This window comes from Lissotriton vulgaris, chromosome 5 (assembly GCF_964263255.1).
Source record: "Lissotriton vulgaris chromosome 5, aLisVul1.2, whole genome shotgun sequence".
Lineage (NCBI taxonomy): Eukaryota > Metazoa > Chordata > Amphibia > Caudata > Salamandridae > Lissotriton > Lissotriton vulgaris.
The window spans coordinates 1035562761-1035589687 of record NC_141693.1 but is presented as its reverse complement, the minus strand read 5'-3'; the positions used below and the strand labels follow the sequence as shown (position 1 = coordinate 1035589687).

General features: G+C 42.1%; 1 protein-coding gene across 2 annotated transcripts in view; it reads left to right on the top strand.

Moving 5' to 3' along the window:
- The window catches only part of BTRC (beta-transducin repeat containing E3 ubiquitin protein ligase), a 1268207-nt gene that overhangs the window by 1029479 nt on the left and 211801 nt on the right, over positions 1 to 26927 (top strand). For both annotated transcript variants that reach the window (XM_086922668.1, XM_086922669.1), the window contains 2 exons: positions 1092 to 1341; positions 1527 to 1645. In XM_086922668.1, coding sequence (XP_086778794.1) covers positions 1092 to 1341; positions 1527 to 1645 — 369 coding nt within the window. The remainder of the gene's footprint in view (positions 1 to 1091; positions 1342 to 1526; positions 1646 to 26927) is intronic.

The window sequence follows — 26927 nt, the reverse complement described above, 5'->3', positions numbered from 1 at the left end:
GGCTTATTGCCCAGCCCTGTGGACCCCGTGGTGTACTGGGGATATGTCAGAGATAAACGGTGTTAAAGATACAGCTTGTTGTCTTCCTGACAAGATGTGGAGTTAAGAATAGGACATCTGAAATGACCAGTATTCCGTGACAATAGGGTAGTGGATATTTTTGCAGGCGCTTTCTGTCCTCGATATTGTTATACAATCTTAAATGGGGATTTAACAAACTGTGTGGGGTTCATCAGATACCCAGAAAGGAAAAAATCTTTTAAATTATATTTCATACCCTGCCTTAGCCTGACCTTAGATAGGGACAAACATAACAGTCCCCTGCTATCCACAGAGTGCACTTGTGTAGCGCGTGACTCGCTGAGGTGTGTCTCTCGCTGTGAGACAATCAGCAAGGACCTTGGAAAAAGCGAAGGTTGTAAAAAACACTGTGCCCTTGCATCTTTAGGTTCCGCGCGTGTATGTCCTCCTCTGCGTTTGCTGAACCAAGTTATAGGGTTCCAGGATCCTCCAGTCTCTCCTTCTGCCGTGTGTAGCTCGCAAAAGTGCAAATGCAAATTTGCTACAGGAAGGTATTCCACAGGCTTCCCGCAAAGCCAATTAATTAGAGCAGTAATACCCCACAATAAAGTTATTTACTGTCGTATACAGAGCATTAACACTGGGTTTGGATTATGGTTTAAACGAGAGCTCGGGCTTAAAAAAAATCATCAACATAGTAAACTGAGCGCGTTCATATCGACCTACAGTGAAAATATTATTTTAAATGAGTTATCCGGAAAGAGTCCAGTGATCGGGGGAGGGGTGAACATATATTTGATCTTTGTCTTAAGTAATGGCAGTCTAAATATATTTTGTCTAAATCGCTGTTTATCATTCGTTGAACTGCCCCCCCCCCACGTCCAGCAATATAGGAGCAAGCTTCAATTAAAACGATTGATTGAGCGAGAAACAATAGTTGCAGTTTGAAGCTGTGATTACAACAATTGTACTGTTCAAGGACATAAATTGCTTCTCATTTTATATGCATACTTTACACTTTAATCTGCCAAGTATTACTCAGCTGTTGCTAACCTTATTTGTCGTTGCAGGGTTTGGGGCATTCTCAGAGGTGAGATGCTGAACACATTAATTCATCATTGTGAAGCAGTGTTACATTTACGTTTTAATAATGGGATGATGGTGACTTGCTCCAAAGATCGCTCCATTGCAGTTTGGGACATGACTTCTCCCACAGAAATTACTCTCCGAAGAGTACTGGTTGGACACAGAGCAGCAGTCAATGTCGTGGACTTTGATGACAAGTACATTGTGTCCGCATCAGGAGACAGAACAATAAAGGTAAGATGTGTACAGATGTTAAGGTTGCAGTAATTAGGAACTAGAAACTGTTCATCTGAATTTGTATTTTTGCAAGCTTTTGAAAATGTACATTTAGAGTCATTTATTTTACAATTTACTTCTGAACACTATATTTAGATTGAAGTTTAATGTATGTTTCCTCCCTTATTTCTTTCCTGTTTTAGGTTTGGAACACAAGCACATGCGAATTTGTAAGAACCTTAAATGGCCATAAACGAGGCATCGCTTGCTTGCAGTATAAAGATAGGCTAGTAGTGAGTGGCTCTTCAGATAACACAATCAGGTAAGATTGCTAGCAGTTATATCTTGGTGTTTCTCCTCTATTAGTACACTCCTAGATGTGGTTTACTAAATCATTTTTGTTCAGAATGTGTCAATTCTCTGACATTGTGGTGGACCCTCATGATGGCAGTCTGCATCACGACACACAAATAAATATATTATATATATATATATATATATACGTTTCGGCCGCCAGACAAGTGAACAAGGCTGCATGTCTGGTGGCCGAAACGCATCATTTGGACATCTGATGTTTGAATAAACAAACACTCTATTTGAACTTTGCCCACGGAGTCTGTTTCCTGGTCTTGCGCCGTTCCTGTGGATGGTTGTACCTTTGGAATCCTGTTGTGAATATATATATATATATATATTTATTTGTGTGTCGTGATGCAGACTGCCATCACGAGGGTCCACCACAAAGCCCTGATGCACCAGCAGTCCATTTCACATAAGAAGTTGGGCTATGTGGGATGGCCTACACCAGACCTACGCGCTGTGTGCTTATTCAGGAACGGATCATGAACCCAACAAACCAGTGCTTAACTAGTAAATGAATGAGTGCTGGTTTCCAGGACGCTGTTCAGAAACATGCAGCCGTAGACCTAAATTTGCCTCTTGAATCCACTAGCAGACACTCCCTGCCTCTTCATCTCACTCTTTCAGGATACTTTATTCTCCCTTTGTGACATTTTTCTCATCTTCCTCTATCCTTCTGTTTTGTGTGTTTTTCCCGCTCTTGCTCGTGTAAATGCTGAAAAATGAGTGCTGTTCCCAAATAATGAGTGCCGATGCCCCCCCCCCCCAAACTGGCAACTCATGGCTGAAATTAAGCACTGCCTATAACACTAGAGATATACAATTGCAGTAACTTGCATGGACTTCTGACATTGGGACCCTGTCAAAATTGCATCTTGGGTCTTCGACTCAAAAACACCTAATAATTACTAGCAACAATGCTGCCGAGAGGTATCTCGGATTTTGTGCACATTAGAGAAATGAGCACAATGTTGCATGACATTCCCAATGGTACATCTGGAAACCTGTGACTTGTGCAGCTTTCTAGGCATACTTTTTAGAATTCTTGTGAATTCCCACAAATAGAAAAGGTACAACTGTTTGTAGAGATAGTACTAAGGGTGCAGGTTTACTACTTTTTTTTGTGAATCAGTCTCATCTTCTTTTGGCAGGTGAAAATGACTATAATGTAGAGATGCCTTTTTAAACAAATAACTGCCTTAAAATCTAAAACAACATTGTGCTGTAAACTGTGCGCTAATATTTTTTTTTAATTAGGCAGTATCAAAGTCAAAAATATTAGTATTATGATCATATTATGGATAATATAAATATGGCTGATTAAACTACACAGTCATTTTAGCAAAAGGAGAACAGACACTTCACTTTTCTCTAAGACATGATACTCCACTGTGCACCCCTCCGCTCTATGCTATTCCACTATACGTCATACCACTCTATTCCACTGTGCACTGCTCCACTATATGCCAATCCACTCTGCAGGATTCCACTCTGTGGCACTCCATACTACTGAACGACATGCTACTCGACTCTCCAGCACTCCAGTCTTCACCACTCCACAGTACGCCACTCTGCACCATTGTGCTCCACTCTATGCTAATCCACTGTGTGCCATTCCACTCTATGCAACTCCATTCTATTACACTCCACTCAAAGCTGTTCCACTCTACAACACTCCACTCAACACTAAAACACACAGCTCCACTCTACGACACACTACTCCACTGTGTGCCACTCCAGTATACGCTTTTGAATTGCATGCCACTCCATTCTACGGTATTCCACTGTATGCTACTCTACTCCACGCCACTCTGCACCACTCACTCTATGCCACTCCATTCTATGCCACTCTATGCTATGCTATTCCACTCTTTGCCACTCAGTCTGCGCCAATCCACTTGACTCTATTTAACTGTATGACACTCTACTCTATGGTATTCCACTGTACTCTACTCCACTCTACTCAACTCCATGCCACTCCACTGTACTCCACTCTAAAAGACTGTACTCATCTTAAAGACCCTCTACGTCCCTTCACTATACCACACAATACTCCACTCTATAACACTCTAGTGTACAACAGTGTACTCCAGTCTATGCGAGTGTACCACACTCTACTTAGTCTATGCCACAACACTTTACCCAACCCCCTGTTTGCCACTCCACGCTGAGACGCACTACTCCACGCTACACTATTGCACTCCACTATTCCACCTTATGTCACTCAACTCTATGACACTCCACTCTACAACACTTTAATACACTCTGTGATACTTCACTCTACTCCACTCTACGACACTTTCTGACCCACCAGTCCACTACATTGTATGACACGCCACTTCAGTCTATGACAGGGTACGCCATTTATTATACGCCAGTCCACTCTTTTAAACTCTACGCCACTCTACAACATAACTTTCTACTCTGACACTTTACTCCACTCTATGCTTCACCACTCCACTCCATTGTATGATACTTTATCCCACTCTACGCCTCTGTACAATACTCCACTTTGTGACACTCTACTCCACTCTATGGAGAAGTGTGGCTCACTGGTTAGAGCAGGCAGACCCTGAAGCAGAGGTCAGACCCGGGACCAGGGTTCAATTCCCGACGCGGCAGGGTCTTGAGCTCAAATGTCCATGGACTCGATAATTCTCACTTCGGTGCCTGACCTAGTCATGGGTTCACACTCTGCAACTCTGGGCATTAAGCTTGCTTGATCTCCACAACGGCCCCCCCGCGGCGGGATGCCTGGCTTTCACCTTGGGGATGCCCTGTAGGGGCTATCTCACAGGGAAAAACCAGGACGGGTTCCCAAGGCAAGCGCGGAGATACCCCTTCGGGGGTCGATTCTGGCGCTATATAAGAATGTAATAATAATAATAATAATATTATGCAACTTCACACTACAAGACTCTACTACATTCTATGCTACTGTATGACACGCTACTCCACTCCATGCCCCTACATTACACTGTACAACACTCTACTCCAGTGTTCCCAAACTGTGGGTCACAATCTTTTTTGGTGGGTCCCAAAAATCCAAGCAATAAATAAAGATTACTTTAATTTCTGTTTATCTTGTCACATTTGGTGCTTAAACAAGACAGAGGTCAAATGTCAGGTTTATCTTCTGACATTATTTTTTTCATAGTGAGGAGTTTTTAAAGTGAATTATATGCCAATCTTAAGATGTCGTTCTTTTGCCACACACAACAAAATCTAAAGGCCTATAAATAAACTGTATAAATTCAGCAGTTAGGGAAGCAAAAATTAAGTATTTTTTATTGTAACTCTGAAGTGCGCTGGACACAGAGATTTTAATAGGATCAAAACACATAAAGACACTTTAATTGGTGATGCACAAATGATAAATATTCACAGAAACCTAATTTTCCACGCATTATCATTTGCATGCAATATAGTTTTATCAGTAAAAAATGTATGTCTGTGCAAAGTTATTGCTCATTTCAATGGAAAGTGTGCTGTCTGTAAATGACAGTGCTCTAACAAAAGGTACTTTAGTTACATTAAAAAAGCAATACTCATTTACTCCAGTATTGGAACTTTCATAGATTCCCATTGCTTGTATCATTCCCCGTCGTCGGAATGGGAGCCTCGGTAATAATATATATATATATATCTATAGGTACATACACCCTAATAGGTGTAAAAAAGGTAAAAAATTAGGCCTAGGCCTCATTATCTTTTGCAGCCTATAGCTGTCATTATGTAAAAAGACCCAAAGTCCCCTTAGCAACCAATCAGATCAGCCTCACCCTGTAGAACCTTCCTGAGAAAGCTCAGAGCCTCAGATTTTCTACCGCTTCGTTGGTGACAGGGAGTCTCCTTATAGCTCTGCTCTAACTTCAACTTGAGGTACTGTTTAAACAGTTTTCTTTAAGGATTTCTTTCAGCTTTGTCATGGCTGATAAGGAAAAGAAGAGCCTTTTCAGGTCTTGTGCCACTTGTGGCAAAAAACGACTTTATACAGAGGATCAACATCAAGACTGTATTTACTGTCTATACCCAGACCATAAGGTCGATAAGTGTAGTATATGCAGGAGAATGTCTGTTAAAACCCTCCGTGATCGTGAAGGACGGCTGCTTCTGTGGCTCAGGAAGTTGGAAAGGAGGGAGGAAGTAGTGTCTGGTGATGAGGAAGATGCCAGATCAACATCTTCAAAGACTTCATTGAAGAGGGGCGGATCGTCTGTGGACACTTCAACTGAACCCCCCTTAAAGGCTGTGCGTGTGACCTCTGATAGGTCTGGCAAGCCAGGGCCTATCGAATCTCCTCACGTGAGTGTAAAGGAGAGGGAAAGGCAGGCACTGCAGGTGCAAAAGGCTAAACTGGATGAGAGCTCGGCTGGGCCTTCCCACCAGGTTAAAGTAGCCAAGTCCGTCAAAAAACCGACTGTAGAGGCTTCTACAGGGGTCAAGAAGGACTCTAAATCATCTGAGGTGATTTTGTCTCCTCAGTCGTCGACGAGCCATCCAGCGACGACGAGGACGACGACGAGAGCGTCGACGAGGACCTCGATGTCGATTCCGTCGACGAAGACTGGATCGACGACGGCGTCGTCGACGATGACCACGTCGACGGTGACCACCACGTCGACGAAGACCATCCCGTCGACGATGACTATTCCGTCGACGGTGGCAATCTCGATGACGACGATCCCGCGACGAGGACGACGAGCCCGTCGACGACGACAGCTCCGTCGTCGAGCCCGTCGACGATGGACCCGTCGACGATGACAGTTCCGTCGACGATCCCGTCGACGGTGGACCCGACGACGATGATGGTTCCGTCGACGATGCCGTCGGCGGTGAAGGGACTCTCGTCGACGTTCCCGTCGACGACGATTCAGAATATAGAAACGGTGGATTTGTTTTCAACGCCGTTGACGACAGGAGCGCCAGAAAACACCAGAAGGAGGAGGATAACCCCAGATATGACTTCTCCAAGGAAGGTACCATCATTACCTCCACCCCTTTTGTTGGATGAAGATGACTACTCAGAAGAGGAAAATGAGATGTATGGGGACGCTTACAGTCCATCACAATTGAATCTGAAATACCATGATTCGGATTTGGATGAGGAATATTATTATCAAAAGGAACAGCGGCCAGAGAGACAGGTTGCATACCAAGATACCCAACCACAGCAGGGCATGGTATCGATGCCTATAAGTCTTTTGACAGACTTGAGGGCTATGCTGGAGGAGTATAGGAGCAAGAAGGGGTCGCAACCTGTGGAAGGTCAAGCACAGGTTCAACCGCAGGTGGTGGCAGCACAGTCAGTGCGGCCTGCACAGGAAGAACATGAGAGGGCATATCCTCCGCAAGTCCAAGTGGATACCTCGGATGAAGATGAAACGGGGCAAAACCAAGATCAAGAGAGTGAATGGAACCAATATATTGCTCCGGATCCGGCTTCACCAGTGCCAGACCCGGTCGATTCGCCTCCGGCTGATGTAGGAGGTTTCTTCAGCCTGATGGAAAGAGCCACAGCGCGCTTTAAGTTAGCGATGCCGACAACATCTACAGATTGTTTTTTATACGATTTCAAAGAGGCATACCGTAAGGCCGTGAGCTCGATTCCCATTGTGGAGCACATATGGGAGGAAGGGAAGAAAGTGATGCAGACCCCAGCGACGGTCATTCCAACTCTTCCGCGCTTGGAGAAAAAATATAAAGCTCCAGATGACAGTCCCGCCTGTTTGATTGGACAACCTAGACCTGACTCGGTCATATCGCAGGCGGCATAGAAGAAATCGCGGAATCCTTCGGCCACCCTCACGACTCCGCCGGATAAGGAGGGTAGAAGGTTGGACAACGCTGGGAAGCGTTTTTCGTCGATGGCTAGCTTGCTGGTCAGAGCGGCGAATGCCTTGGCGATCCTAGCAAGGTGCGACCGCCAGATGTGGAGTGATGTGGCACACTATGTGAATCTGCTAGCGGATGACCAGAAAGCGGAAGCACAGAAACTTCTGGAAGAGGGACAACGTTCCTCTTCGGAAATGATTGACTGCGCGATGGACATCGCCACCATCTCTTTCCGTGCCCTAGGCAGTGCAGCGGTTCTTCGGCGACAAGGATGGCTGAGAGCTACATACTTCCGGCCAGAGGTCCAGAATAGGATTTTGGATTTGCCCTTCGACGGGGACATGTTGTTTGGGAAACATGTCGACGATACCCTACAGGGTATAAAGAAGGACACAGAGACAGCAAGGGCTCTGGGGACCCTGCAATATAGAAAGACACCGTTCCGTGGAGCACGAGGAAGAGGTTTCTCTTCACCTAGAGGAGGTTATCAGCAACAGCGATATTCACAGCAGTCGCAGTCTTACAGGCCCCAGTACGGCAATCAATACTATCAGAGGCAGTCGCAATCCCAGTCTTTCTCTCGCCAGAACGCTCGTGGACGACAGGGGCGTCAGGGCAAGGACGCTGGCAAGCGTCAATAGCGGCCTCCCGACTCTGCCAACTGTTCCTCCGCTTCTGGGATCTCCAGTGGGCGGCAGGATATCACAACATCTGAGCAGCTGGGAAGAGATTACATCGGATCAGTGGGTATTAAATATCATCCGAAATGGGCATACTCTAGAATTCCAGGACTTTCCACCTACAAGAGCTCCCCACGCCGCTACTTCCAACCATCTGAACCTTCTTCAAGAGGAAGCTCAACAAATGCTTCAAAAAGGGGCGATCCAGCGTGTTCCCCTATCACAAAGGGGAGAAGGTTTCTATTCCAGATTTTTTCTGATCCGAAAAACAAAACAAAAGTGGCGTCCTATCCTGGACTTGAGGGAGCTCAACACCTATCTCACGAAACTATCGTTTCGGATGATTTCACTCCAGGACATATTGCGCCTCTTGAACCCAGGCGACTACATGGCAACATTAGACCTGGAAGATGCCTATTTTCATATCCCGATCCATCCAGCTCACAGACGTTTCCTTCGCTTTACAGTAGGCAAGAGTCACTTCCAGTTCATGGTGCTCCCATTTGGATTAAAGTCCGCTCCTCGGATATTCACAAAGGTGCTGGCACCGGTAGCGGCATTTCTGAGAAGACAGTCGCTGGAAGTATTCCCGTACTTAGACGACTGGCTGCTGAAGGCCCCAAGCTTGCAAGAGGCATCAAAGGCAGTGGACACGTGCTTGAACCTCTTTATTCATCTGGGTTTACAACTCAACAAGGAAAAGTCAGTTCTTCAGCCTGCAAGTACGGTGAAGTTCTTGGGAGCGATACTCAATACTCAGGAGTGCAAAGCCTTCCCATCGGAAGAGAGACAGATGAAACTCATATCGTCAGCCACCCGTTGCCAAAAGAGAAGTTGGATGACAGTCAGGATGTACAAATCTCTTCTAGGGTCGATTTCATCCTGTATTCAATTGATTCCGCATTGCAGACTGCGAATGCGCCCCCTGCAGGAGGAGCTGGACCTTCAGTGGAGACAAGTGGAAGGTTCGTTCGACGACAGGGTGACGATAACCCAGCGGATGAAACGGTCGGTTTCATGGTGGATGAAAAGATCTCACCTCACTGTGGGACTCAGTTTCAAGGCTGCAAGGGCTCCTCAGGTCATTACCACGGACGCTTCTCTTCAAGGTTGGGGAGCGGTCATGCAAGACCTCCAGGTCAGTGGTCACTGGACTCCGGAAGAACGTCATCTACATATCAACGTTCTGGAGCTAAGAGCTATTCGACTGGCAATGTTGGCTTTCCTCCCAAGGATTACAGATTCAGCAATCCTGGTGCGGACGGACAACACCACCGCAATGCATTACGTCAACAAGCAGGGAGGCACAAGATCGCCACTGCTTTCACAGGAAGCCCAAATACTGTGGGAATGGGCGATAGCGCAGAACATCACACTCGTAGCAGAGCACCTTCCAGGAGTATGCAACACGAAGGCGGATACGCTAAGCCGCCTGAGAGCAGTCTCGCACGACTGGGAATTGGAGGACGCAGTGATCAAGGACATCTTCTCCCGTTGGGGGACCCCAGCGATCGACCTGTTTGCAACACCGGGGAACAAGAAATGCCGGTGTTACGCAAGCAGGGAACACCATCGAGGGTCACTGGGGAATGCCCTTTCGATGTCCTGGTCAGGCGCGTTTGTTTACGCCTTTCCGCCATTTCCCCTAATTCCTCGAGTCCTCAAGAAACTCAAGATGGACAGGTGCAGGATGATACTAATAGCGCCTGCCTGGGCTCGCCAGTTTTGGTACACGGAGTTGCTTCTCCTATCAGAGACACCACCCATTCATCTGCAACCCAAACTGACACTTCTGTCTATGTACAACGGCCAAGTTCTTCACCCGAACCCGAGCTCGCTTCAGTTGGCGGCTTGGCTCCTGAATACAGAGAGTTTAAGGATTTAAACATCCCAGAAGAATGCAGGACCATCTTGGCACAGGCACGAACCCCTAGCACTAATAAGACATATAGAGCGAAATGGAAGAGGTTCCATTTGTGGTGTCAGAGGGAAAAAGTGCATCCTTTCTCGTCAGCTCCGCATCAACTCTTACCATATATTCTTTCATTGGCACAAGCAGGTCTGGCTCATGCTTCTATCAAGGTCCACTTGGCAGCTATTTCCAGGTATAGGAGAACAAGATCGGGTCCCTCTCTATTATCAGCGAGAGTAATCAAACAATTCCTGAAAGGACTGTTTAGAGTTTTCCCGCCAGTTAGGCCCCCACCTCCGGTGTGGCACTTGAATGTGGTCCTGGCTCAGCTAATGAGACCGCCATTTGAGCCGGTGCATAAAGCGGACCTGAAGTTCCTATCATGGAAAGTGGCGCTTCTTTTGGCACTCACCTCTGCAAGGAGAGTAGGAGAGCTTCAGGCTTTAACCATCAAAGAACCCTTCTTACAGTTCAAGAATGATACAGTTATCCTGCGGATGAACCCCAAGTTCATTCCGAAGGTACCGACAGACTTTCATCTTAACGAGCCAGTGGTTTTGAAATCTTTTTTTCCTCGGCCTTCAACCCAGGCTGAGAGGACACTTCATTCTCTGGACGTTCAGAGATGTTTGAAATTCTATCTACAACGCACAGCTGGATTTCGAAAAACACCCCAACTGTTTGTGGCTTTCGGAGCCCCAAGGAAAGGATTTCCTTTGTCAAAACAAGGGATATCTAGATGGATAACTAGTGCGATCCGGTTCTGCCACCAGGCGGCAGGCAAACCTTTACAAGGACAGGTGAAGGCACATTCCACAAGGTCGATCTCAGCATCAGCGGCGCTGTTTGCTGGAGTATCCATAAAGGACATTTGCAGAGCAGCCACCTGGAGCAGTACGCACTCCTTCACGAGACATTACTGCCTGGAGGCGGCTGCAAAGGAGGATTCGGCTGTAGGACAGGCAGTCCTGAGAAATCTCTTCCAATAAGAGGTGAGCTTTCCTCTCTTCCCTCCTCCTGTTTTTTCAAACATTTCGTTTATTATGCTTTGTTACTGCTTTATAGTGGTTATATCTGTGATGTCAGTAGCTTATAATGATTCTGTACTGTGCACGAAATGTTTGAGGTATGCTAACTGCTATCTACTCTGATACAAGCAATGGGAATCTATGAAAGTTCCAATACTGGAGTAAGAAACAAGTTACTTACCTGTAACTTTAGTTCTCCAGTATTGGTAACTTTCATAGATTCCCATGCGCCCACCCGCCTCCCCTGGGAAAGCTCACTTTAGGGCTAGGTGATTATGTGGCAAAGCAACGGCTACGAAAATCTGAGGCTCTGAGCTTTCTCAGGAAGGTTCTACAGGGTGAGGCTGATCTGATTGGTTGCTAAGGGGACTTTGGGTCTTTTTACATAATGACAGCTATAGGCTGCAAAAGATAATGAGGCCTAGGCCTAATTTTTTACCTTTTTTACACCTATTAGGGTGTATGTACCTATAGATATATATATATATATTATTACCGAGGCTCCCATTCCGACGACGGGGAATGATACAAGCAATGGGAATCTATGAAAGTTACCAATACTGGAGAACTAAAGTTACAGGTAAGTAACTTGTTTCATCCCTTAAAGGTAGGTGGGTCGAGAAAATTAATTGTGTAAGGTGGGTTGTGGTTCCAGAAAGTGTAGGAACCACTACTGTACTCCATGCTATGCCCTTACACTCCACTGTACAACACTCTATGAGACTTTCCAGACCTCTACACAACACCACTGTACTCTACGACATGCCACTTCGCTCTGACATGTTACTCCACTGTACGCTATGCGACTCCCCTTACTATATGAGACTTCACTGTAAGACACTCTCCTCCACTGTACTGTACAATACTATCCTCCACCGTATTGTACCAGACTTCACTTAAAACCCCACTAAACAACACTACATTCTATGATTTGAAACACAATTTATTTTTAAACCATTCAAATTCAATGAAGTCAGGAAAATATATTTATTATTTCAATACAAACCAAACTTAAATTACCCAAACTTTAGAAATTCTGAAGTTAGGGTTATACCTTGAATATAAAATTTACACACCACCTTTAAATTACTATAAATGTATTTATTTTCTCTGTACAAACCAAAAAAAAAGTACACAAACATTAGAATTTTCAAAGTTATAGTTAGAAATTAGGTTAATAATTTATGCACCACCTTCAGGTTATTTTAATTTGGTCGCCTCCATACATGGTGTAGTGAACTTGGAAACCACACTACATTAACTATAACTCTCACCTTCTCCCTGCACTGCTTCTACCATTTCATATGACATCACTTATACTATATGAAAATATAGCATTCATAACAACACTTATGACATCACAAATCACATAATTTGTCAGAACACAGAACATGGTAGAGTGGCGATTTATAGTTAATGTTGTGTGGCCACCGAGTTCACTACACTGTATATGGCGGTATCAGAGTTGTATCAATTAGGAGGTGGTGCGTAACAGAACTAGTTTCTGATACTGATCATAAAAGGCATTCACAAGTGATGCACTTTTTAGAATCACAGCAAGGAAGTCTTGCATTTATTACAGCTTGCTTGAGTTCAGCTCTTACAATAACAGATTGTAAATTGTGAACTCTGTGGTAAGCATTGAATGGCAGTTTTGGAAAATCCTTTTGCAGTTTTGCAGCTTTGTTCAAGTAGATAATCGAATGAACATTTTTTTGCATTATGTTTTTGTAGTTGGGAGCTGATGAATGATAGTCACCACAAATGGGATTTTTTCACTTTTGTGTCTGCTTTTCATATTTCCAATAATTTCTTCTCTAGGTAACTGCAAAAGCATGTCAGTTTGTTGCTCTATGATATGCAGAAGATAGCTTTGCATTTTAAATAATCTCTTTCTTTCTGCTGTTGGTATTCAAGATAAGTGCTTCCACAGGTAACTGCAAAGTCACGTTAGTTTGTTGCTGTATGATATGCAGAGGATAGCTTTGCATTTGAAATAATCTAACACAATCCTTTAGATGTTTTTCAAGGTTGTCCTTGGTGTTGCAAATGTGTCCTATTTTCAGTGCTTGGTTGTAGATGATGCTGAGTTTAGATTGATGTGGGCGATATTAAGACCAGTTTAGATACAAATGTACATCTGTAGGCTTGTGGTACAGATCAGTTAAAATGTCTTTGTTTAAAATCAGTGAGTTGCACATCCAGAAAAGGGGAATGATGAATCTGTTCAGTATTGCTACTGGTGAATGTAATGGTAGGATGAATACTGTTGATATCATCTGTAAATTCTTCACGTTTTCTACTCATGCATTCCATATTATAAATATGTCATCAATGTTTCTAAGGGTCATATTTCGAATTTGGGGGTGTGGAAGCGGGGCTGCCACACTGCCACCCTGCACCCAAACTGCCACCCTGCTCCCAGACTGCCAACCCGCTTCCACAATGACACCACACTCCCACACCACCAAAGCCAAAACAGCAGACAGCTCTTTGGCGTTCCTATGGTGGTGCCTTTAAAATAGGCACAGCACTTGGAACGTCAAAGTATGTTCCTGCACGGACCGAAATGCACAATGTTTTGCATTTTGTTCTGCGCAGGAACATGAGGATGCATGCAGACAGGAGGGCACCCATGGCGGAGACGCACCCTTTGTTTCCTCACCGCCACACTTTTCATGCCGGTGAGGAAACGTGTAATATTGGCGGGCTGCAGCGGCCCTGTCAAGCATATTGCGGCCTTGGGACTGCTGTGCAACTGCCAGGGAATGGCGGTTCCTTGGTGGCTGCTGTGGTTGCGGTGATCCAAGGGCAGCCCAACCACCCTAGTCATAATAGAGCAGTCTGGAGACCGCCACAGTGAGTCTGGTGGTCCGTGGACCGTCAGACCCATAATAAGGGCCTTAGCCATAATTGTAATTTGATGCAGGAGTAGCAGGTAACTAGTCCTTTAATTTGCCCACAAAGATGTTTGTGTAGGTTGGAGCCATGCAAGTGCCAATGGATGGCCCCTTTGTAATGATGATGAATTCCAAGAAGCATAGCTGCTTTAAGAAGAAGTTTATTCCATATGTACAGGAGCGCACAAAGTGTTTCTGTGTCCTGTGTTTTCCCAGCCACACCTGACAGGCTCTTGTGTTTGGAAGCCACAGACCGGTTCAGCACATGATCTGAATAAACTTTTACAGTCTTTTCCCAGAGGTGTTTGATTCGAAAAATTGGTAACAATAATAAATGGGTCATTAGGATGGCGGTCGGACCTGCGTCCGTACGCCACCCCCGAGGTAGAGGGACGGTCCGCAGTGGCAGCGGCGGTCCCTCCATGACAATTAGGATGTGACCGCCACCCTGGCGGTCACATCCCCTATCTTTAACCTTGCGGCGGGTCCTGCTTGAAGCAGCACCCGCCGCAAGGTTAAAAATGCATGCTTAGCATTTACATGCACAAAGTGGCAGGCACTGCGCGGTGCCTGCCGCTTTGTGCATGCAAATGCAGGGGGATACCATAGGTACCCCCCATGTTCACTCCCCAACCCCCCTTCACCCTGGGGGCCCGCCACGGGCCCCCAAAGAAAAGACTGTATGCCTTTCCGTGGCGGCATTGCCCTGCAGCACATCCTAATATGACTGGCGGTGTCTGATAGACACCGCCACCATATTAGATCTTTTCCACCACGGTCGGACGCGTAGTGTAGTTCCTATTTTCCCAATAGGCCCTGCGCATTGGAATAACATAAACAGTAGTATGGACGTAGAAGTGCAGATCTTCCAGGTCTCCACTGACTATGCTAAACTTAATTGGGTTTGTTACCAACTAGCTCAGAGGTCACTGGAAACTTTCTTGACTGAATAGGAAGTGATCAGCTTCCCTGGTACAGACAAGAAGGGATTCAGTTTTCCAACAACCGCATAAACATGACAACTTTGCTCCTCAGATAAGAGTCAATCTCTAGGGTCGTGTGAAACAATAGACAGTTATTTTACTCAGTCAGTTTTGTGCAGATTACTTTCACCAATATGCAGAGAATAGAGAGACGGGCGCTTTCAATAAAAAGGTATTATTTATTGAACAGTCTTTCTTCTCGTACAAGAGAAATGAATTGCCACAATTGCAAGACTAGTTATCATAAAAAGTGCGTACAGTAAAATGAGGATTGCGAAATAATACTGTAAAAGCATTGATATGGTTTCTTAGCCATACAATGGTTTAAAATGAATAAAACATATATACATTCATATATACATTAGGCTAACGTACTCAACTGGTGCTTCTAACTACGCCTACCCCAGTGTACCTGACCTAAGCCTAATACTTGGGAGGGGAGTAAGTAAGTAGCTTTAAGTTAAGTTGGTTTTGCCAAGGTTTGCTTCAAGAATTCTCTCTAAGGGTTTAGTCAACACCATAGAATGTTGGAGGTCTTGTATCTCCTTCCAGGACTCGATATCCCAGTCACTCGCAAGAGTAGGCTGGAAACGCCGGAGCTGGATTTTCTCGGTAGGAGAAAAGACAGCGTCTCTCTTAGCGCGTCGAGGAAGAGGAGGAGGAGGGGCAGCGTCCGTGGGCAGCTTGTATCTGCTGGGCTCGGCAGGGGACAGCTGTTCTGCTCCTATGTTCACCACACCATCGTTCGCTGATGTTGTTGAGGCAGTTATAGCATCAGTATCAGCGTGGCAGCTTCAGCATCAGCGTTTGCTTAAGGCAACGTTGGTAATATTTATACCTGAAAGGTGCCTTGTTTGACGTAAGTTTTTGGACATAAGACGTCAATAAATATGTCACTAGGAAGTGATCATTTCTCAGTGCTCATTAGAGTTCTATTACTAATCAAAACATAGCAAGTGGGGCTTTCCCAGGTTGCTGAGTTTTTATCTTGTTGAAGAACTCGGAGTGTAATCTAGGAATCTTAGATAGTGGCTTCTGCTGTCTCATTTGCTCTAATGAGCTGCAGAGGAAGCTGCAGAGGAAGTGATTCTGAAATGTGGCTCTGATCGTGTGAGGCCAGAGACGAGTTTCTGAATATTGCATTTGATCGGTTATGCCAATATAGGGTTACAAAGGGATTATAGCCGTATAGGGGCATACGGTCACAGTATTGATCAGGGTCCTAGATTAGAACGCGACAGCGGCGGACGGTCTTCCCATCCGCCGATGACCCTCCCAGCCATCCTAATGTGGCGGGGGGTCTTTCCATTCACCGCAGAGGTGATTCCGCATCCTCCGGACCGGCGGTGGCTTCCGCCGGCCTGGAGGATGCGGAATCACCGCAATCCTAATCGAGCTTTAAGTTTGAGCATCCCCAAAAACTCAAAAGAATGCCAGTTCCTCTTGGTGTGCGGGAGGATCTTGAACAATTCTTGGATAAATTGGTGAAAGAAGGTGTAATCACATTTACTGAATCATCAGAATGGGTAAGATATGTGAAGGATGCTAATGAGTGGAGCAGAGAGCGATTACGTTGGGCAGGGGTGTGGCATGAGGCTCACAGTGAATTTTAGGTGCTTGTGCCCTTTCTGGAAACACGGTTCACACAGTGTCAAAATATGCTGTATACATGGTCCCCACAGTGCCAACACCTGCTGCTCAAACTCCTAATCAGGAGTGAATTCCAGGGCACACCTAGATAGACAGACAGCCTGCCTCCACAGATCTCGCAGTCTTAGTGTGTGTGACATGACAAGGGTCTGTAATTGCAGAAAATAAAGGTGAGCTCCTGCAGTTCCTTTCATGGCCATATGTAATGATGTTAAATGCCAGGAAGCAGAGCTGCTTTAAGAAGTATTTTTTTCCATATGTGCAGGAGCCCACAAAGTACATCTGCGTCCTGTTGTATTCCAGCCACAACTGACAGTCTGTGGCGTTTGAAACCCACAGAGCAGTTCAGCAGCCATGGGCCATACAACATAAGAAAATAATTCTGCAACACTCATGCTTGTGCACTTGCACAGTTTCTTACATCATATATCTGTATCTAAACACACCATTACTCTCTTGTTACTGCAGGTAGTGTTTTCATTGAAAGTAAAATTGTTGGAATTAAGGATAACTCTTGCAAAGTTGGTAAGCACTTTGGTTAATGCCTTTTCCCAGTTCTTTAATGAAGAGCTTCAGCTCATGCCATACGACCATCCTCATGTGGTCTGTTTGTGAATAATGATATAATATCAAATGTAGCAAGAAGGGTCTTCTCATTAAATGTGTAGGTTTGGGTTTGGTTTAATTTTTCAATAATCTAAAGGAAGTGACCAGTATCCTTAACAAATAATGGAAGCTTTTGGACAATGGGCTGGATGTGCAGGTCTCTAAGTGGCTGTATCACTGCCATAGGTGATGGGATGGCAAGGATTGTTCATTATTCATTTTGTAAATTTTGGGAAGTTTATAAAATCTCCCAGGTCTTGGTTTAGGATGAACAAGCATACCTGCTTCCTTTTCATCAATGAGATTTAGGGTCCTGTACTTTACAACCATGTTCTTAATTTCTTTGTTCAAGTCTTCTGTGGGATTAGTTTCCAGCGGTATGTAAGTGTTGGTATCAATTAGTGTCTCATTCCTTCTTCATTATAATCACTTACTTTCATGGCGACCACTGCACCACTTTTGTTTGCCAGTTTTATAATGGCATCCATCCTGTGCTGCATGTGGTGGAGAGTGTTTCTTTCTTCTCTGCTAATGTTGTTGAAAATCCTTTAGGATGTTGATTTCTTGATGAGGTTGTTGACAGACAAAATGTACAGGGATTATACCACATTGGAGAGTCCATGATTTGGTGTGGCAGAACGTCTTCAATGGATCTGGAAGGGAGCTTGGCAGATCAAATCAGAATTATTGTTAAAGTATTATGCAAGTCTGCATCTTCTCTCAAAGATTTTTAGATCTCTCATCATGTTGGCAGGATTATGGTCCTTCCTTAGAGAGCCGGAATAGAGGCAGTTGCTCAAGAGCTGTATTTCACCTGGTGATAGGAGCCCTCCTGTTACGTCAACCACAGTGTCAGAGGTCTGAAAGTGTTGTAGCTGGCTGGTGCTACCAAGGAGTTGCAGTTACCTAGGCACCCATTTATTTGGAATACCAACAGCAGAAACAAAGGTGACAGAATCCCACTTGTGGCATTCATCCATCATCTCCCAACCTACAAACACATATTGCAAAATTAATATCCCTTAATATCCACTTGTGAAAACCTGCAAATGTTTTTTTAAAAACCGCCAACAGTTGCTTACTGCAGAGCTACCAATTTTCAATCTCCTATTATGAGAACAGAACTCAAGCCAGCTGTAACAAATGCAGGGTTTCAATGCAGTGAATCTAAAAGGTGCATCACGTGAATACCTTTAACAACTATTGTCAGTAACTAGTTCTGTTAAGAGCTGGACCTATGGCATAAGACAGCATCTTACATGTTGCTGAACATGCATTATTTTTGTGGCTAAACGTCAACACCAAAGCTGTGAAAAATCAATATGTTGGCCAAACAATGAATGAACTTTTGTGTACAAATCAGGCATCACAAATCAGCAATAATTCATAAGAACCTTGACCAGCCTGTAGCCAAACATTTTAACTTTGTGGACCATTGCTATCAGATTTGAAGATTTTCCCTGTGGAACATGTCTTAAAGCAAGAACTACTGAACTCCAGAGAAATCTTCTGGATGTACTGTTTAAAATCATTGTATCCGGATACTAAACATACCAATATTTTTTTTAAATAAAGCACTTCAGTGCACTACTCAAAAACACCCTCTAAAACCCAATTAAAAATTGCATAAATAAGATATAAAATAAATAATAAAGACGTAAATTAAATTATAAAAACAAAATTTTAAATTTCAATTTCAGTTAAAAATGTCATACACTACCCATTACTATGACCATATAACCCTTATGAAAGACAAAAACCCAATGAAAAAATAACATAAATAACATGCAAAATTAATAGAAACAATAAATCGAATTACAATTACAAAAACAATTAAAAAAATTAATTACAATCAATAATTTATTACAATAATAACCCAACTTCCTGTAATACCCAAAAAACAATGAAAAAAAGAAACCCATAAAATATGAAAGTAATTACAAAAATTACAATTACAAAAACAAAACTATAAAAAATAATTAGAATTAACAAAAGGTATATACTAAGCACTCAAACTCCAGTAAAACCCAAAAATCAAAACTAAAAGAACATTATATATACGTATATATGTTTTTTTATTTTTCATATTGTCTTTTTTTTTAACTATAAAATTCCCGAAAATATTTTAAAAAATTCAAAAATATAAATGAAGAAATCATACACCCAGAAACCAACATAATGAACAACCCCAAAATAAATAACAATAAGTAATTTAAAATATTTATTGAAAATACCAAATATACATTACTAAGCAAATATTTATAAAACATACTATTTAATCCAGTAACTACACAGAAACCTGACCAATTATTAAAAATTATTTTTAATATAAATTAAAAAAAGAATAATTTTAAACTTTGAAAAATTCAATTACATAAACTACCCACCCAAACCCCAAAATAAATAACCACAATCCGAACAAATAAAAAAAACAAATATTAGACAATTACTGCAACTAAAATAATTCAAACACTTAAAAACAATGATTAAACATATAAATATATTTAATACACTACCCACCCTAATCCTCTACAATACCCAGCACCCCGAAACAAATATCACATTATTTTTTAAATATTATTCATTTATATAAAAATGTGTGTATATATTTTTTGAAACTACAACAGACCTATTAAAAATATATAAACACATTTAACATCGAAAGAAGCAATACACAATTTAAATGTGAATCAATATATTATATGGCACAAATTATACAACAGCATTTAGGTTTTAGATATTTAAATTTTTGATAATATTGTACTAAATTGAAAAACAATATACTTAACCAATGATAATGCTTACCTTGATATAATACACTTTTGATATCTAGTACTATAGATATTCTGACCTCGAGAGTTAGGGTGCACACTATGTGAAGTGCTTACTTTCTTTCTTTTAGCCAGGCTGAACAATGTTGATTTTATTCTATGTTTCCATGTTCCCAGGAATCTTCCAATTTTGTACATTTACACATCATATATAGCATAGTCCCGTAGATGTTTAGCATCTTGCTCAAAATGCCTGTAGTCCTCAATTTGAATTTGATGTATGGCAGTTTAAAATCCTGTATTTCTCTTTGGCTGATAGTGTGTGTTTTCTACCACCTCTTGTGAAGTGTTAACTACGGGAAAGTTTTCTTCACCTAATTAGGAGCTCTCGCTTTCTCTTGAAATTCAGAGTTGTATGTGGGCAATTAACATTGGTCAGCACCCTCTGCAGAGGATAATAACCACTGCTAACCCTCAAAGCAAAGAGCAATATGTTTTAAGGATAAGTATTCTTGAAAATGACATCAGATCATTTATTACATAATTTACACAGGAACAAAGTCGTAGTAAGTAAATCTCATGACAAATTGAAAAAATGAATTACTAAAATAAAAATATTATCAAATAAACCAGAATTACTGCAAAATAATTTTAGGTTGTTAAAAATGTGTATATATTTAAAAAATATAAATAATGGGTTGTAAAAGATTTTCAGTAACTATCACAGTTTCATACCAGCTCATCTAAGCTTTTTTCAAATCACAAACATTTTGAAGGTTTGACCAGACTTCTTTTTATATTTATAGAATGCTATGATTTACCTCCAAACCTTTGACCTTTCCTTTTGTTTAAGCTAAGATGAACCCTCTATAGAATTTAGCCACTTTTTCAAAATCAGAACCTTGCTTCAATCCTACTAAGAGGGTTTCTGCTTCCTCACTTGCCACAACATTCCGTAAGAACAAAAACATGTTATTGAATATTTTCCTTTCACTATCTCATCAAGAAGATTATGGTTCTCCACCAATCTGAATGGGTTTATTAGGGTAGAGAGTGAGAAACATAGTAATAATCTTCGTTAGTGTTTCTGCTCCCCTTCCTTTTCATTCTGGGTTTCTAGCATCCCCTAACAGGATACATTCTCACACGGCCATTTACACCAAAACATCATACTTCATACCTTTTCTCTTTTCTCCTGTTTTAAACTTTTTCAAGCAGTGCATGGGAAAACATAACTTACACAAAGGTGTACATTCTTTCTTTATTGAGATCTCATAATTTGTGAGTGAGAAGAACTGATGTCAGTATCTGAAGTTGTAGCAGTTCGCACTTGATCCTTGTGTAGCTGGGTCTACATAGGCAATGCACTTCTTATTATATATATATATATATATATATATATATATATATATATATATATATATATATATATATATACATACACATATATATATATATATATATATATATATAAATAATATATATAGTCTTTCGGCTACTAAAAAAGCAAGCTCTTCATCAATTTATTTATATATATATATATATATATATATATATATATATATATATATATATATATATATATATAAATAAATTGATGAAGAGTTTGCTTTTTTAGTAGCCGAAAGACTGCGCACACTGAGACCGCGTAAAAAAAATGCAACAACACCCGCAGAAACAAAAAAAGACGCGAAAGGAGAAGGAAGCACAAACAAAGGGGGATGGAACAACAAAAAAACAAACCAATCATGGAAGAAGAAGAAGTAGAGAGTGGGGAGGTCCATTGTAAACCTTTCAGACATAACCCTCACAAAAGCGGAACAACAACTTCTGATGCTTGGTTTAAATTTCTGCCCCAAACAGAATTTCAGATATGCTTCCACCAGAGTTGATGTGTATCGTTATATTCGGAAACTAAAACTGAAGAAATTCTTTGTGCTACTAAAATTAAAATCTACTACAGGCACTGAAGATAATATTAATACCAGCAACACTGAAAATATAGTTCAGCTATCAGTATCTGATGTACCAGTTTTCCTTGATATGCATGATCTCAACCGTGCAACTGACTCTCAACCCACAGCTGATGATGTTGATACAAGCACACAAAAAAGATTAGAAGAAATCAACATGACTCAAAAAGGTGCAGGCATCATGCCATTTAAAGGCAAATCTGATTTTGTGCCTATCATGACTAAAGATGCGGTGGACGTTTTCCAGGACTGCATCATTGCAGACATCAAAGAGTTGTACAAAAAAATCAACAATCAAAAGAAAAAGAAGTATAATGTGCAGAAAGCCAAATATTTTGAACTTATGAAAAAGTTAAAAGATAACCCCAATATTATAGTAAAAACTGCTGATAAAGGGGGTAACATTGTTATTTGGCCCAAATCTGATTACTCTACAGAGGCACAAAGGCAGTTACAAGATCCTGCTTGTTACATCAAATCAACCAATAAAGAGTATCTCAAAGCGAATGACAGCTTACACAAACTACTTCTACAATTTCGCAGAGAAGGCCTCATCTCAGCGGATGAATACAAATGTATGTACAATTCACATCCAGTCTTGCCATGTCTCTACTTAATCCAAAAAGTACATAAAGGTATTTTGCATGTCCCCGGTAGACCCATTATCTCCGCCATAAACAGTTGTGGAGAAAATGTGGGCCAATACATCGACTTTTTTCTACAAAGTTGGGTTAATACTCTTCCCAGTTTTGTCCGGGACACAAGTGATTTTTTGGCAAAAATAGAGGACTTGGACTGGCAAGATGATATGTTGCTAATCACTCTTGATGTTGAACAATTATATACTAGTATTGCTCATTCATGTGGTCTAAACGCAGTTAATCATTTCCTTGGTCAACGAGCTGCTGAATTTTATGAACACAATAAGGTGATACTAGGCTTGATTGAATGGTGTCTGTGCAACAACCACTTTTCATTCGGCAAGGAGATTTCGAGACAGCTAAGAGGTGTGGCTATGGGGGCCTGCTTCTCCCCCAGCTATGCGTGTTTACACGTTGGCTGGTGGGAGGAGCGGGTCCTCAATGTCACACACCAAACTTGGGTACGGGAGAAAATCGTGAAATATCTCCGCTATATTGATGACATCTTTATTGTTTGGCAAGGGGATGAGAATGAGGCCAATTTGTTTATTGCTGAGATAAACGACAACCCCCTAAATTTTAAATTCACTTCGAACATCAGTGCCAAGCAAGCAGAATTTTTAGATGTCAAAATATACATAGATGACAATAGCCGTATACAAACTACCCTTCATAGAAAGGCCACGGCGGGCAACACCATGCTCCATGCCTCTAGTCTCCATCCTAAGCATACTATCCACAGCATACCTTATGGAGAAATCCTAAAGCTGAAAAGAATATGTAGTAAGGCTGAGGATTTTCAGAAATGTGTCTCTGAGTTAAAAGTCCGAATGAAGGCTCGGGGATACTCAGACCGAGTGTTCAACCAAGCATTGACCAAAGCGGAAAGTCTCTCTAGAGCCAGTCTACTTTCAGATACTGTAAACAAGAATAAGGAGGTCACCGACGGTGCTGAATCTAATAATGTAGACTGTCCTAGGTTTATCACAGACTATAGTAGTCAGGAGACAAAAATCACACAGATAATCAACCAGCATTGGTCTACTGTTCTAACTGACACAGTTTTAGGATGCATGTTACCTAATAAACCTTTGGTCACTTTCAGGAGGGCACAGAGTATGGGTGCAGTTCTGGACCAAAGCAGTCCCGAACTGCAACAAAAACCTAATTGGTTATTACCATCAGGGTTCCGTAAATGCACAACTTGCAGAGCGTGCAAGTTTGGCATTAATAAAACTCATTACAGAACTCCTTTCTCTACTGTTGAGATTCCAATTAAAGGTAGCCATACCTGTAAAACTGAATATGCTGTGTATGTCCTGACGTGCACTTGTGGTCTCAACTATATAGGCAGTACAAAACAGCAAGTGCACGTCAGGATTTTACAGCATATTCGAGCCATCTTACATTGTGATCAGGCATATCCAGTGGCTCGCCACTTTGAGAGCACACACAACAAAGACATCAATTGTCTCTCATACTATGTGGTGGCATCTGTCCCCAAACTCAGAAGAGGAGGCAATCGTGATCTCAAATTAAGGCGACTTGAATCGAGTCTGATCCTCGAGTATGACAGTAAATGGCCCAATGGGCTAAATAATACTGAGGATCTGCGTCACTTTCTTTAAAAACTCGTTTCAGTATATAATGCCCATATATATATATATATATATATATATATATATATATATATATATATTTTCATACAGCATCCAATTTTGCTCCCTAGATATGTCAGGTTCCCTGTGATCCAGGGAGTTGATCTAGATACTAGTGTATCACCTATAGAGGATTGTGTTTCTACATGACAATGGTAGTGGCTAGTCAAGCTCCTTGTTAGTCACTCCAATGTAAATTTCATCAATTTCTGCTTTCTCCTGTACATAGTAATTCACTTTTGTACTTATATATTCAATATTTTTAGATGTGAGATTCTTTTAGCACTTATTTCACATAGGGTGTTTTTATCTAATCTTTTTATATGATGATGTTTTTATACCAGTATTAAATGTTTTTTATATGCTTTTAACCCCTTAAGTGCTGCGTTGGTGCGTTGGCCGGCGGCAGCACTACCTCCCCAGTGCTGCGCACGACCATTCAGCACTGGTTCCAATGGACAGCGCAGCACTGGGGAGGGATGTTTTCTAGCATCTATGAGGTTAATATGACGTATAGAAAGGTAAGTATTTTCTTTCGATGTCATGATCAGCATTTATGCATTATATACACAGGTCAATATCATCATGCACTTTTAGCACTTTTTCCTTTCCCTCTAACTGCATTTATGCACAAAATATAATTACTCCATGAATTGCAGACTGTGATTCAATGAAACTTTGTGATTTGCACTTCCAATTTTACCTGCTCCCTTGTTGTTTACAGGTCGCTATATTTGCACAAAGCATAATGTTTGCACAGGGATTTATCCCGTAACAGTCTTGTAAACTACATAAAACAGACGGTATGTTATCAGAAATATCAGTTCACTATGTTAAGTTATTATTTCATTGTAAATATAACTTTTTTTGTAGACTATTGTATGCTTTTTTCAAGATGGTAGAGTCTTTTCTCTACCTTTATGATCATGTGACCTGTTTTGAAAAGTGGCGGGGAGGCGGGTTTCACTGCATTATAAATACAAAATGAAATCATTGGGTCATTGCATGTGAACAAGGGCTTTGTAAGCCCGAAACGCTTCTTGCCCTCTCGCCTACACCTTTCCTGCAATAAAAAGACCTGTGAATTTAGACTTGCGGTCGGTCTCCTGCTTGCCTCGCTGTTCCTGTTCCTGGGTTGCAAGTGGCGTTCTCAGGAGTTTGCGCACATATATATATATATATATATATATATATTACCTACTGGCGGTCGCCATTAGGTAGTTATAGTTAGGATTGTTTTCCATAGGGAATCCGCAACATTCTATTGGGAATAACTTTGGCGCAGGTTGAGGAATCTGCCTGAAAATTTCCTGAAATTTGCCTCGCTGCGCTCCGCTCCTTCCCTGAAAGTTTGGGGGGGATTCGTCAACGGCGGCTGAATGGATTTCCACCAAACTTGGCAAAATTGTAGGGACTGGTAGCCCGATGTGCCTTTGCTATGTCTCAAGATATGTGCTCCAGTAGATATTGAGTAATTTAGGTTAAAAAAATATATATATCTATAAGCGCGCCCCGGTACGCGCACCGGGGAGCGTACCAGCGCGCTACGCGAGTTCGCGGGCAGAAAGCTGATTGGCTCTCGGGTGTCTGTCAACATTCCAAACAGTCCGGAGCGGACGCCATCTTGTGTCTCGGTAGGATCGAGACACAAGAGGTGGCAAAAACAAAGGGGGAAATGACCAAAAGGGGGGCAGGGTAGACCCCCTTACCCCCTAGGTTTGATGTGGGGGCCATAAAAGGGCCCCGCGGGGCAAAACAATTTTTTTTTCTTTTTCGATTTGCGCGGGGGGAGCGCCCGGTACGCACCGGGGAGCGTACCGGGGAGCATACCATGGGGAAAAAAGAATGACAGAGTTTTTAAAAAATGTAGCATTTTTTTTATAAATTGGAGGTAGTTCTAAAAAGAACTGTTTTTTTTAATTCTTTTTGTTTTATATTTTTTTATTGTTTTTTAGAACATTTTGTACTTTTTTTGACTTTTATGAACAATTTTATATTTCTTTTGGAATTTTTATGGGGACAAACAAAAAACGGGGAATTGTAAACGGCTCAACTGGAGCAAAAAAAACCAGGAAAAAATTAAGGTTTCTTTGGGCACTTGTGGTTGTCACCAGCACAGTTGATAAGTTTAACACTTTGCTCACCATAGCAAATTGTACGCGCACAAAATACGCAAACTATTTTGACATTTCCAAACTGGGTTTGGATGTTTGGGACCACCTCCCTTGTCTCTGGTCCCGATGGAGTGGGTTGGGTACTTTGGGAGGTGTTGGGAAAAGATTGGGGAGGGTTTCTGGTCAGTTCTCTGACCTCTGCCGCACTCTAGTTGTTAGGGTGCCGGCGTTGCATGTGGCGAATCATGGTGTTGTTGCCAAAAGAATATTTTTTGGCAGGGTTCCCCTGGAAAGTACAGTGCCACAGATCACACAAGTCACCTTTGGCGCATTTACTTTCTTGAGGCCCCTTGGGATTTTAAAAAATTCCAACACAATATGCTCCTTTGGCTTGTAGGGGGTAGTATCTTCTGGCAAGTAGCGCCGCCTCCCCTCCTCCTCCTCCTCTTCTTCATCTCCACCACTGTGGTGTTGTGGTGGTCCTTGTGGTGGT